This window comes from Chelonoidis abingdonii, chromosome 3 (assembly GCF_003597395.2).
Source record: "Chelonoidis abingdonii isolate Lonesome George chromosome 3, CheloAbing_2.0, whole genome shotgun sequence".
Classification (NCBI taxonomy): Eukaryota; Metazoa; Chordata; order Testudines; family Testudinidae; genus Chelonoidis; species Chelonoidis abingdonii.
This window is the reverse complement of record NC_133771.1, coordinates 191,009,684-191,023,928: the sequence shown is the minus strand read 5'-3', so window position 1 is coordinate 191,023,928 and position 14,245 is coordinate 191,009,684. Positions and strand designations below refer to the sequence as shown.

At 46.6% G+C, this 14,245-nt stretch overlaps 1 protein-coding gene across 2 annotated transcripts in view; it reads left to right on the top strand.

The window, feature by feature from the left end:
* The window catches only part of GTF2A1L (general transcription factor IIA subunit 1 like), a 32,848-nt gene extending 25,585 nt beyond the window's left edge, over positions 1-7,263 (top strand). Inside the window, exons 7-9 of one of the 2 annotated variants that reach the window (XM_032787123.2) lie at positions 2,078-2,359; positions 4,096-4,185; positions 6,735-7,263. In XM_032787123.2, the coding sequence (XP_032643014.1) occupies positions 2,078-2,359; positions 4,096-4,185; positions 6,735-6,842 (480 nt within the window). In that variant the 3' untranslated portion in view covers positions 6,843-7,263. The remainder of the gene's footprint in view (positions 1-2,077; positions 2,360-4,095; positions 4,186-6,734) is intronic. The other variant, XM_032787124.2, reaches the window with a different exon arrangement.
* The last annotated feature ends 6,982 nt before the right edge of the window (positions 7,264-14,245 follow it).

Here is a 14,245-nt window from a genome sequence, read left to right as displayed (position 1 = left end):
GCTGCAGCACTGTAGCTCTGTATGTGAAGACAAGCTCTAAGGTATTTGTTCCTGAAAGTCATCAATGTTTTTTGATGCAATGGATGCTTTGGTATCAAGGAATTGCCTATACAGAGATACATATCTGTTGTCGCTAGATGGTATTTTCTAATGGAAAACTGGTCTTGTCAGAAAATTTTCAGTTACACCTCTACCCCGATATAACGTGGTCCTTGGGAGACCAAAAAATCTCACCGAGTTATAGGTGAGACCGCGTTATATCAAACTTGCTTTGCCTCCATCTTGTTCCCTCACCACCTCCTCCAGAGATCCTCATCCCTAATCAAGCTCAGGACCCCACCCCTTACCGAACCCCAGTCCCCTGACTGCTCTGACCCCTATTCATACACACCCTGCCTTCTGACAGGCACTCACTGGCGGGAAGCGGAGCAGTCTGGCCCCAGTCCGCTCCACCAGCTCCCAGCCGCAGTGCTCCGCTTCCCGCCATTGGTGAGTGTGGGGAGGTTGGGGAAAGGATGGCTGCCCACATTCATCTGTGGAGGAAAGCGGAGTGACGTGGCCCTAGCCCGCTCCATTTTCCTTGCCCTGGCCCAGCTGTGTTGCTGGGGGGCAGCTGGAGAAAGGTCCTTCACTCACCTGCAGCGGGAAGTGGAGCACCACGGCTGGGAACTGGTGAAGTGGAGCTGGCTGGGACTGGGCTGCTCCGCTTCCCGCCACCGGTGAGTGCGGGGAGGTTGAGGAAAGGACGCCCTCCGCACTCACTGGCAGCAGGAAGCACAGAGACGTGGCCCTAGCCTGCTCCACTCTGCCACCTCCCAGCTGCGGTGCTCCGCTTCCTGTCGCAGGTGAGTGCGGGGAGGTTGGGGAAAGGATGCCACTCATACTCACCTGCAGCAGGAAGCAGAGTGCTGTGGCTGGGGAGCTGGCGGAGTGGAGAGGACTGGGGCTGGGCTGCTCCGATTCCACCACTGCTGGTGAGTGCAGGGAGGATCCCTTCTCCCAAGCCCCCTCCCCCGAGCCATTCAGCTGGGGTCGGGTGAGGGAAGCAGAATGGGCTGCTCCTGGCCTCCCGCTAATCCTCCGGGCCACCCTGGGACTGCGAACCCCCGAAAAGTGCCCTCCCACAGCTCCTGCCCCCCACATCCTGGGAGGGAGAGCCCCTGACCACCCCCGAGACCTCTGCCTCTTATCGAACCCCTCGGCCCCGGCCTGGCCGGGCACCCTTAACATGCTGCTCAGAGCAGCGTGTTAGAGCTTTACCACATTGTAAGTGAACCCGTATTATATTGGGTTGCATTATATCGAGGTAGAGGTGTAGTTGAAATTGAAATGGTCCACGGAGTGTTTTGTTTTTAACAAAACTTTATTTAGAAGAAAACTGAAACAAAGCATTTTAATGTTTTTAATTCAAAATGACTTTCATTAACAAAACTTTAAAAAAAATTATGATATTAAAATACAGTAAACCCTAATTTTAAAATAATATAAAATATGAAAAAATCAAATCAAAACAATGAGATTTTAACTAAATGAAACATTTCAGTTTACCTGACCAGATTATTTTTGGAAATTATATTTTGCAAGAGTGTTTGTTTGTTTGTTTTTTGAATTTTTGGCATTGTTACTTTTTATTCTGAATCAGAATTATTTTTTTTCCAAATATCAGAATTCCCCTTGGATCAGAAATTCTGATTTTTTTAACAGTTCTAATATCTATTGATTTTTTTTTTTAATGGGAAATTTGCTTTGAGTATTAGAGACCATATTTAAAAACGATGTCTGGAAAAATGGATTTCATATTATTGAACAAGTATTTGAAATGGGGTTCATTTCAGGAAAATCTATATATGACCATATTTTCATAAGTGCTCAGCACTCATAATTGGAGCTCAACTTTTTTTAAAAAAAAAAAAAAGAGCTCCACTCCCATTTAAACACCTAAATAAGGTGACAAGTTTTTCAAACTTTTAGTACCCAACAGATTTCATAGAGAAGAATGGAAGCTGTTGGGTGTTGAGTTCTTGTAAAAAATCAGACCTCTTGTCAAGCTCTCATTGAACCTTCTTATTCCTGTCAGATGGAACCTGCTGTACTGATGGAATCTGACACACGGACAGAAAAGGATATCTGCAGTGACATTGAAGGGATCATTCAGCTAGATGGAATTGATGATGTTTTTCCTAAGGAGGAAATAGAAAGTACAAGAGATGTGGAAGACAATGAATTTATTGGTATTATTGATGCAGAGGATCTGAAAGTGTTGGAGGAGGAGGAAGATGAAGAAGGTGATAGTATTTCAAATGCTGAATCCAGCGGTAGTAGTGATACTGAAGAGCCCCAAATAGACATAATTGAGGAGGTAATTACTCTGACTTGCTTTAGAATGTTTAAACTAATGTGCCTATCTGCATGTCTGGTTGCTTAGATCCAGAATATCCACTAGTAGATTGAGGCAGAATACATGGTTAAAATGTGTTTTCAGAGCAGAATGTAATAGCTATGGGGTGGTTTGAGAGCTTCTTGAGCAGACCATAAAAAATAGGAGGAGTTGCTGTGAATCTGTTGCTTATTGGATGAATTAACAAGCTTTTAATTACAAAACTTGAGGCTAGGAGTGAAATTCTGGCCTCACTGAAATCAAAGGGACTCTTGCTATTTGTTTAAGGAGGGTCAGGATTTCATCCTGAGCCTCTATCCTGGGAAGCAGTGACTCTGGGAAATATTTTGGGGTCATGGTGGATAATCATCTGAACATAAATTCCCAGTGCAACGCTGTGGCCGAAAGGGCTAATGTGGTCCTTGGATGTATAAATGGGAGAATATAGAGTTTTGGCACTAGTTTGGCTGCTACGCTACTCTGATATCCATAATTAAAGTAGTATATTGATAAATTGGAGGGGTTTCAGCTAAGAGCCTCGAGAATTATTGAAGAATTGGAAAACATATCTTTATAGTAATAGATTCCTGGAGCTCAATCTGTTTAGCTTAACCAAAAAAAGTTTTAGGGATGAATCCATTTTCTGGTCTGCTCAAGAAGCTCTCAAATCCACCCCATAGCTATTACATTCTGCTCTGAAAACACATTTTAACTATGTCTTCTGCCTCAATCTACTAGTGGATATTCTGGATCTAAGCAACCTGATCAAGTATCAGTCTGTAAGTACTTACGTGGGAAACAAAATTTGATAGTAGCCTGTCGGTTTAGTAGATGAGGCTATAACAAGATCCAGTGGCTGGAGATTAAATCTAGACAAATTCTGACTGGAAATAACAGTGAGGGTAATTAATCAGTGGAATAATTTAACAAGGGCTGTGGTGGATTTTCCATCACAAAATCTTTAAATCAAGACTGGATGTCTTTTTTTTAAAAAAAGATATACTCAAATTCAAATAGGAATTAATTCAGCACCATTCTATGGCCTGCGTTACACAGGACGTTGCACTTGATTAGGGGTTCTCAAACTTGGTGTCGGGACCCCTGAGGGAGTTATGAGGTTATTACATGGGGTGTCACAATCTATCAGCCTCCACCCCAAACCCAGCATTTATAATGGTGTTAAATATATTAAAAAGTGTTTTTAATTTATAATGGGGGTTGCAATCAGAAGCTTGCTGTGTGAAAGGGGTCACCAGTACAAAAGTTTGAGAACCACTGCACTAAATGATCACAATGGTCCCTTCTGGCCTTAGAATCTATGAATCCTAGGTTTCCATTGCTTCTAAAACACTAAACAAGATTGGAAGGGGAATCAGGCAGTGCATGCTACAAGTTGTCTGTTTCCCAGGAGACCAAGGAAAGCTGAGGAACATTTAGTCACAGAACAATTACATTTATTATATGATTTTTCTCCTTGAATCACCTTTCAGAGAGTCTTGCCTCGTGACATATGGAAGTTGGTTTAGCATTCCAATTTCTGGGAGAGAAAGTGGAGTTAACTTTGTCAGCCTTGAGTGCTACTTGTAATTATAAATCTTAGTCATTTTTTTGGAGGGGGGAATATCAGTGTGAAAAAATGTCTTGTGTTACAACAAGTATATTAGACTTTTTTAAAAGACAGTAAATAACGGTGTTTAAATGTGACCTTTATTCTCCAGGATCCTTTAAATTCCAGCGATGATGTCAGTGAGCAGGACACACCAGACTTGTTTGACACAGATAACGTTATAGTTTGTCAGTATGACAAGGTACAGTGTATAACCCTGTTCCTTTAAACAGTAATTTTAGCCCATTCGTTTCTGGTAAGAATTATTTTGGGGGATGCGTGTGTGTGGAGAATGTCAGTTGTTTCATCAGTGTTTTAAATAATTTAATCATCTGTTTGAAATGCACATAAAAAACAAAAGAATGTAAACTTATTTGCACTATTGTTTGAAAATTCATCTACAGTTTTCCTGTAAAAGGAGAAACTTCTTACAAGGGCTGTCAGAGAAGAAGGATTTAAAATTGAACATCATAAAGTGCAAAAAAAAGCAGGGGGGGGCGGTGTTGCTTTCCTGCTCTCTGTTCCTATTTTGTTTCCTGGTTCCTGCTGCCTGAACTCAGTGCTGCTGTTCCTATTTAAGGGTGTGGGTGTGCGCATGTGTAGTTCTGAGGGTGTGCAGCTGTTCAGGGAAGGCTGCTACAGACCAGCTGTTTGGACTGTTACGGTTTTTGTTCAGATTGTTGCTGACCTAGCTCATTCTTGGTTATTACAATGTTCTGCTTTGTGGTGTGGTGGTGGTTTTGCGTTTGTTTTTTGTGGTTTGGGATTGCTGTTCTGCAGTGCATCAGAGTGTAATGTGTCCCAGTCCTGCAGGCACACGCACATCCTTAAATTTAGTGAGATGAATAATTGCAGTGGATTCAATAAAACTACTCATGAGTAAAGTTAAGTATGGACTGAGTGAGCAATAAGAAGGGAAGAGTATCTGATAGTAAAATATTCCTAAAAGGATTTTAAAAATGTTTACCACAAATTCATCTTTTCAAATAAGCAAAGCAAATAAGCAGAGTTCTTAATGAAGACAAATGGCCTGTCCTGTGTTACTGTTCACAATAAAGTTCTTTCTGAGCTAGTTTAGAATCAAACAAACCCTTTGGAATTCAGGTGGCTGCTTTTTTGCTTTAGTGTACCTGGAATTCAAATTGGAAAACCAAACTTTGTTAGAATTACATCTTATCTTGAAATAATGGAAAGTTTCAGCTTCAACAAATGTTATTTTTGTCAAATATGTGGCTTTTGGAAATAGGGGCCTACATTTTCCAAAGTGATTACTGATTTTAGGTGCCAAACTTGAAATGCCTTAAAGGAATCTGAGATTTAGAAAGCGATGAGCACTTGATCTCAGAAAATCAGACCATTTAAGGTTTGTCAAGTTCAGCCCAAAATCACTAGCCACTTTTTAAAAATTTAGAGGATCAGTTGTATAGAAAGCTCGTCTGAATCGGAACTACATTATTTGTATTGTGATACTGTATTTCTCCCTACGATACTTAATACTATAAGTGCTGGAATTTTAAAGTGTTCCTCTCTAAAATTAAGATTTTATATGGATGAATGGAAAATTTGGTCTGAAATATATTTATATCAATGTGGAGCTTGAAACCAGAGCTGCCGTGAAGGGATTTCATAACAGATGTGATTAGAATTTGAGAGCTATGGATTGGCATGAAAGTCTGAGTCTTTCTTGTCCCCCCCACCCTTTTTTTTTCTTTTTGCTATGAAATAATATGTTGGCTAGCTGGTATATTGGTTACTTTTCCCAGACAGACCAGTTTTACTAAAAAAAATTCTAATGGAGGGAGGAGTGATTGAAATCATGGTCTCTTTGGCCAAAAGGCAGAATATAATTATCTTGAAATTCTGTTCCTAATTATCTTTAGGGCTATTAAACATAGTGGGAGGATAGAAGTGGGTTGACTGTCATTCTAACATGTTTTAGCTCTTTAAAAAAAAAAACAACTTCTATCACAAATATCATAACCAGAAAATCAGGAGGCATTCTTTTTGTTTCCTAGTCTTGAAAACCAAATCAAGTTGAGAATCTGAGGAATCTGTAAAACCGTTTAATTCCATGCCTTTCAAGATGAACTACAAAGATTTTTTGTTTTGGAGTAGCAGCCATGTTAGTCTGTAGCCGCAAAAAGAACAGGAGTACTTGTGGCACCTTAGAGACCAACAAATTTATTTGAGCATTATCTTTCGTGGGCTACAGGATGCGTCCAATGAAGTGGGCTGTAACCCACGAAAGCTTATGCTCAAAAAGATTTTTGTGTTGCACAGAACTTTTTTTTGTAGGTCTACAGTATGAAACCATATTTTTACACCTACCCATATTTGAATACATTCATACCTCCTTTGTGTGGAACATTGTGCTTTTTAGCCATATTTTTGGTTGCTGTATATTATTTTGGCCTTCTCTTACTATGCTACCATGTCCAGAACTGCATGCAAAATACAAAAATGCAATATACAGACATGGGTAGCTTCACCCACAAGTCATGCAATCAAGGTGTTGATATTTGAGAGTGTATCTCTCAATCTATTCTCTGGCATGTCAGACTTTCACAGTACTCCATATCTGAGCTCTGTTCAGAGAAGCAGTTTTTTATGTATTTAGTGCTAACAAAGGTTAACTTCAGTCCTTCAGCCCTACCCCACTACCAGCTTTGTTTAATTCTTAGAAACCAGTCAGTTTCTGAAGATGTCCTAGTAACACACTTGGGGGCACTGATTTTCATTTTTTCTAATCAGATTCATCGAAGTAAGAACAAATGGAAGTTCTATTTGAAAGATGGAGTAATGTGCTTCGGGGGTAAAGATTATGTGTTCGCAAAAGCCATTGGAGATGCGGAGTGGTAAATCCTCACAGGATAAGTGAGGTATAATTTTTTTTATTACAAAATGTTATATAACCTTCAGTGAAGAGCCTCTGAACTTGCTCTGTTTTGCAATTTAAAAAATGAAAATGAAACTGCATTTGTTGAATAAAATATATGAAATTAAAAATTAGTTTTGTTTCTAATAAATGAAAACTAAGACTGTGTTTTATGTTCACTGTTCTTCTGTTTGTTTTCTGATTTATATTGTTACCTTTTTACTAAAAGAAGTATAATCAGAATGAATAGCTTTAATTAACAACTAGTGTGTTGGATCTGTAAATGGAATAACAAGTAGCTACATTTATGTAACTTCACCTCCTTTTTTCTTGATAAGTTAAAATGCAATGATTTTTACGTTAGGCAACATAATTCTTAGTGATTTATGTTAAAAGAAATAAAATGGTGAATTCACTGTAATATCTGTGAATGTTTATTTTGTTAAAAGATACTGATGTGTTTCTCCTCCCCTCCCCCCTTGCATATGATCCTTCTGGTGAAGTGTGTATCGTCTGCCTTTAGTCTGAAGCTTCAGTGCAACTCAGAATATATAGATAGAGGATCCTTGAGTTAACAAGACTTCAGCATTTTTGTCAGTTGTTGCGTTTTCTTCAAATATGATGTGTACTGAGGAGCAATAAATAGTCTCATTTAAAAAAAAGTACCTTATTGTCATAGTGTATACTAAGCCATTTAACTTTGCTTCTGTACACACTCATTACATTCTGAATACACTAATAAACTGTGAGTGATATAAATTAACTGTGCCTAATAAAAAAAAATACAATATCATCTCATACAGATTTCTAGTCATGAATTGTTCTTTTGGTGCTTCTTAAAAGTAAATAATGCTTTAATGGGAAACATGTGCATGCCAAAAGGGAGTGGGGAGCTGGATGCACCAGCTCAGGAAGTTGAAATCGTAGACTTGACAAGGGCCCAGTTGCATTGCTCAAAGCTTTTTCTTTATTCACCTAGAAACGATTGAAAACCAATTTGCCACCCCTCAGGGTCTTGTATAGCCCTCCGCAGCTGAGGCGTATTCACAGCCAGATCAGTTGTGAAGAGTGCCTTCCCTGACCCTGGGTCTCACCTGTCTGCTACTCTTGTAAGATGCCTGATATGTGACATCTGCAAAGCACGTGACTAGGAGCAGACTTGTGACCAATAACTACATCTCCCTGCGTTAAAGGACCATAACAGGCTGCCTGGGGCATATGTATGTGTCTCAAAGCCCAGTATTCTGTTACACCACCCCACTGCACATTTGCCTCCTTGCTTGAGTTTATTGTGTTTTCTGGAACTTGGTGCTGGAACTGCTAAATCATGTTGATCTGGATGATTTCCTTATTCATGTGGATGATGATTCTTCTAAGCTGACTCAAGATCTTCTGATTACCATGGTACTATTTCATGCAGCTTTGGACACAGCACTCACATGGCTAGCCATACTCTCTATCTTACTTTTGAGAGGAGACGGGTGAAGACTACACCATCCTTGGGGGCAGACAGTAGGAAGCACTCCCTCCATCTGCTTCTTACTCCTTCTGCCTTCTCCAGGCAAGTTGTCAGCAGAAGTGAGCAGGATCTGTTTAAAACAGAATGGTACTTCTGATAGCAAGAAGAGTGCACAATAGCCTAGTGAAAGGCCCCTCTCTTTCTCTCACATTTCTGCTGCCTCCTCATCCTGCTCTGAGCTTCTTAGTGCTGACAGGAAATATGAGGGAGCATGGCAGGATCTCCACCCCTTTGGGAGAGATGCAGATATCTCACTGGGGTGGGGTGTGCAGTAGTGGTGGGAGGAGGGGGAAGGTTGAAGGGTTGGAAGGAGAGACATGAGAAGAAAAATCCTAGCTAGAGAATGGAGAGAGCAAAACCTCACACTCAAGAGATTTGAAGTCAGCTGAACTATTCCGGCTGCTGATGCATTTAATTTATACTATGTCCCCTCAGGGGAGGTGGAAGATCATCACTCAGGGAATCTGCTTCTTCTGGTGGTCTGACAGGCCAACTCTTAGGCTTCACAGAATGTCCCGCCTGTTTAATCTAAGCTTTATCCAATGTAAGGAGGCTAGTGTCTTTTGCTGGCAAGTTTTAAGTTCTCTGAGACATGAATTTTGTTGCATATGCCTAATTTGTGGTTATGGGAATTATGTTCTGTGATGGGATCAGACCAGATGGCTACAGAAGAGTGATCCTGTTAAAGGACCTCCCGCAGCCTAAGGGGAGGATTCACAAGATCTGTGATCTCAGTTAATTACGGGGAACAGCTAAAGATATAATGGACAGGAGTAAGTTCACAGGGCCCACTGTTCCTCGAAGAGAACCATATGGGGATACCGAGTAGAGAACCCTGAACAGTGCCCACTGTTCCTTGAAGGTGTCAAGGTAGTCAGCGGACACTGCCCAGACGAACTCTCCCCAGATGCGTGAGTGAACAGAGGATTGGAAATAAGCTCTGCAGTTGCAGGAAACCCTGGCAGCCAACCTCCTCTCTCTGATCTTATAGGTGGCCATTTTGGCCGATGCAAGGAGGAGGTTGAATCATAGAATATCAGGGTTGGAAAGGACCTCAGGAGATCTAGTCCAACCCCCTTGACAAGGAGGTCCTGTGACTTTGTGGGCCCACAGATAGGGAATGGATAGATAAGGAGATGAGGGGAAAAATGCAGCCAAAAACGTAACAGGATATCTAAGAGGAGTCGGAATAGGGGCTGCAACCTGGTACATTCCAGATATACATGTGCCAGGGTCTCTCTCATGCTGCAGAAGGGCTTGGTGGCCTTTAGTGAGGTGTCGGCTGTGGCCGGGCAGGTGGAAGAGTGCAGGGGCTCCCCGGAAGTGAGAGTAGGAGCAGCAGTCATGGGAAGGGGAGGGGTGACAGTATAAAGTTGCCTAGACTGAGGCCTGCTGGCAGAGGGTCATCCTCCCCCTGAGTGACTGACGCCCTGGGTCTGACCCCAATCTCCTTGAATATGGAGGAGAAGTCACCCACCACCCCAGGGACTTCCCTGCTGGCACCCAAAGCGACACTTCCCTAGGAGGTTGCAGGGGCCAGAGGTGGCAAGGGGGCTGGAGGTGCTCCATCAGAGCCCCCTCAAGGGGGGAGGGACTCCAGAAGAGGGGCAGTGCTGCCTCCCCTTGCTGCCACGTCTCCCCTAGCTGGCTCTGGTGGATGGAACTCACTTGGGTGCAAGGCAGAAGGCTTGGCATCTATGGCCTCCTTCCTGGTCTTATGGGGAGCCTCTGCATCCTCCACATCAGATGAGAGGAGCTGAGCCCGAGCCTTCTGCTTGCCCCACTTCCACTGTACAAGGACCCATCCCTCCATGGTGTTATCTGCGGGCTGGCTAGCAAGGGTTGGGCCGAGGGGGCAAAGGTGATGGCATAGAGACTCAGGGAGATAGTGGTGGGGTGGCACAAGGGAGAGAAAACGCTTCCTGAGGCAGACTCTCTCCCGTGCCTGGCAGTACCCCCACCGCACCCTTCTCCACAGGGCCCTCTAAACTCTTGGCCGAGGGAGCGTGACTGCGGGGTTGCGGGGCTTCTGCCGGGGGAGCACGGTTGCAGGTCTCCAGCTAGGAGAGCGGAGCCTCCGGGCTCCAGCCGGGAGAGCGGGGGTGCGGGACCGCGGGGTTGCTGGGGCTGGGGGAGCAGTGCTGTGGGGTTGCGGGGCTCTGACTGGGATAGAGAGGCCACGGGGATGCGGGGCTGTGGCCAGGGTAGCGGGGCCACGGGGTTCTGGCCGGGAGAGCGGAGATGCTGGATTGCCAGGCTCCGGCATGGGGAGCATGACCGCAGGGTAGCTGGACTTGCCGCGCTAGGCCGGGGGAGCGGGGTTGCGGGGCTCCAGCTGGGGGAGCGGGACCGCAGGGTTGTGGGGCTCTGGGCGTGGTAGCGGGTTGCAGGGTTGCAGGGTTGCAGGGCTCCGGCCGGGGAAGCGCGACCGCGAGGTAGCGGGGCCACGGGATTTGCCACGCTCCGGCCGGGAGAGCGGGACCGCTGTGTTGCAGAGCTCCAGCCGCGGTAGCGGGGCCAAGGGACTTGCCGCACTCGGCCGAGGGAGCAAGACAGCAGGGTTGCGGGGTCCGGCTGGAAGAGCAGGGCTACGGGGTTGCGGGGTCCGGCTGGGAGAGCAGGGCTACGGGGTTGCGGAGCTCTAGCCGGGAGAGCGGAGCTACAGGGTTGTGGGGTTCTGGCCCGGGCAGCGAGATCACGGGGTTGCCGGGCTCCGGCCTGGTGGCCACTGGACCTGCCGCGCTAGGCCAGGGGAGCGGGACCACCGGGTTGCGGGGCTCTGGCTGGTGTAGCTCGGCCGCAAGACTTGCCGCCCTCCAGCCTGGGGAGCGGGACCACAGGGTTGCGAGGCTCTCGCCTGGGGAGCAGGGCCAAAAGGCAAAAGGTGACATTAACATTGTTTTGGTCTATGTGTTACTTGACATCCTGCATTCATTGTCACCATAGAAAGGAAGGGCTCTGAATAGACGGAAATTTGCCTGGGCATCAGTAGAAAATGTTAAGTAAAATTTGCTTTAAAAATTAAACCTGGCACTTTGTCATCTTGTGTCATCATTTTTATTTCTTAGCTTTCAGCTTTAATTGAACTCTAAAACTTTCATGCTGACTGTTTACGATCCAGACATTGTACTCTCGAATCTCCTTCATAACCAGCATTGACTTTTTTTTTCCATTGTAATAACTATCCCTAGTTCAGAGACAGTGACGAAAAATAGTCAAATAAAGGACCATGACTATCTTTCTATTCTCTATAGAAATGATAGATTACATGCATCTGTCTCAACGTAGGAGATGGATGATGTATTCCTGCAGCCAGGGGCCCAGCTTTAGGAAGTGTGGGGCCCAATTCGATACAGTTTAATGGCCCCTGGCAGGGATGAACTAAAAAATAAAAAACACATGTATTTGTACTTCAAAAACACTGTGGGGTTTGTAACTCACGGACAGTGCTCCCGAGTCTTTCGAACAGCAGCTTCGGTGATGGGCCCCTCACTCACTCCAGGTCCTCGGGCAGCACTGAGAGACCCCGCCGCCGAAGACTCCAGAGCAAGCGAAGGACGACTGCCAAAGTGGCACCAAAGACCACACAGTAGCACCTCTAGGTGAGTAAAAATTAAAAGGACACCTCTAGCCAGGGAAGGGATTCTCTCTGGGCCAGGGCCCTCTTCGGTGCAGGCCTGATTCGGGACACTGTGAGAAGGCCGTAAAGCTGGCCTGGGGAGGAAGAGTTAGACCCTCGGGTGTTGAGAGCCTTCTTGGCAGGGCCTTTCCCTTCTTTTCTCCTGGTCTTCCTGCTGGCTGCCTCCCCCCCCCCCCCCCAATCAGAGGGGGCAAGGGACATGGCAGCAGTGGAGTCCACCCCTACACCCATCGCTGTCAGCGTCCCAGCAGAGGCAGTGGCGGGTGGTTTGGTGGTGGGGACCACAAGGGATGATGGGGGGGACAGGTGGAGGAGGGGCAAGAGGGGCTGCCTGAGGGGCCTGACCCACCTTGTCCCCCGCCATACTGAGCAGGGATGGAGGACAAATACAGGAGTGGGGTAGATAAAGGGGGACAAGTCAACTACTCCTCCCCGCTAGGTTGCAGGCAGAGGAGCAGGGTGCCAAAATGGGAGGGGCAGATTGGGGGCCTACAGAGGCAAGGATGAGGTGGGGGTCAATCACCCACACAAGATGGGATTCTGATTCCTCTAGCTGCACTAGGGGAGGGTGGCTATAATAGCATTTTGGGGGGGCTGCAATGACATGGGTTCTACTGAAAGAAGGGAGGGGCACAAGCGCATGGGGGGGCATGGGCACAGAGCAGGGGGCTAATCAGGGCTGGAGTATCGCAGTGTGGGAGGGGACAAACAGGCTGAAGGTAGGACAGGGCAACCAAGGTGCTAGAGTCAGGGGCTGGGGCGGAGCAGATGAGCAAACAAAACTGCAAGGAAAAAGGGTGGGGCAGGCAAACTGAAGCTGATGAGGGGCTGGGGCAAAGAGTGGGAGCAAAAGGCTGCAAGGGGCAGGTGGCTCAGGTAATAAGGGGAAATGTGGTGCTCTGCTGGGGGGCGGGGCACGTCTTCTTGGAAGGCCTCTGTGCTGGGTGCTGTTACAGGCCCAAGCAGTGGAAACAGGGCTTGGCAAGCAAGGCAAGCAGCTCAGTCCCAGCCGCAGGAGCTGAGGCAGATGGTAAGTGGTCAGTGGGGGTGGGCACACATGGATGGACCAGGGAGCAGGCTCCACACCACATTCACTACATCCCCACAGACACAGTCAAGACCTCCACCACAAGAGCACAGTTTGCAAGTTACTCAGTCCTTAGAAGGATGCATACCAGAAAGGTAAAGGCCAAGATAGAGCAGCAGACCCATGCTCCACCGGATAGCTTGAAACACGGGTGGAAGGGAGCTAGCCACCATCCGTCCTCAACCACCAGGCCAGAGCTCCTGACCCAGTAGACCTGGGCAGAGGAGGCTGCAGAGGAGATGGCTTGGCAAGCCTCAACTCTCACCAGATCGCCTGGGTCCTGGACCGTGAGGAGCATGTTGTCAGCATATGCCAACAGGACCAACCACAACTCAGGCTCATGGAGCACCAACCCCAGCACAGAGGAAGGGCTCGATCGCCAGAGTATATAGCTGGCCTGACAGTGGACACTCCTGACACATCCCATACCCTAAGCTGATCGGTACACCCAAAGCGTACAGCACCTGGAGAAAACCCATGAACTGGGGTCCGAAGCTGAATGCCCGCAGAGTGCCCAGGAGATACTTGTGGTCCAGCCTGTCGAATGCTTTCTCCTGATCCAGGGACAGAAGGGTGAACGACAGACCATGCCTACCCCCGAGCTCCAAGAGATCCTGGACCAAGTACAGATTATCAAAGATGGTATGGTCTAGGATGGTATAGATCTGGTCTGGGTGGACCACATCTGGCAGCACAGACCCCAGCCGCAGCACGATGGCCTTCACTACGACCTTATAGTCCGTGCTGAGGAGCAAGACGGGACGCCAATTCTGAAAGTTGCGGGCAGGTCCCTCTTCTTTGGAAGCAAGGTGAGCGTGGCTTGCCTGCACAACAGGGGGAGGACCTCGCTCTCCAAGGACTCAGCCCAGACAGTGACGAGGTCCGGGATGAGGACATCCCAGAACATGTGGTAGAACTCTATGGTCAGCCCACCCATGCCAAAGGATTTATTCATGGGTATGCGGCATGCTTCCAAGAGGTTGGCCAGAGTGAGAGGCAGCTCTAGCTGGTCCTGGTTGCCCGTGCTGACCATGGGGAGTCCGTCCCAGGGCACTCTGCAAGCATAGGGATCGGTCGGATCCTGGGAGAAAAGGCTCGCGTAGAAGGCTCTGACCCTCTGTGACATTATTGACATGAACTG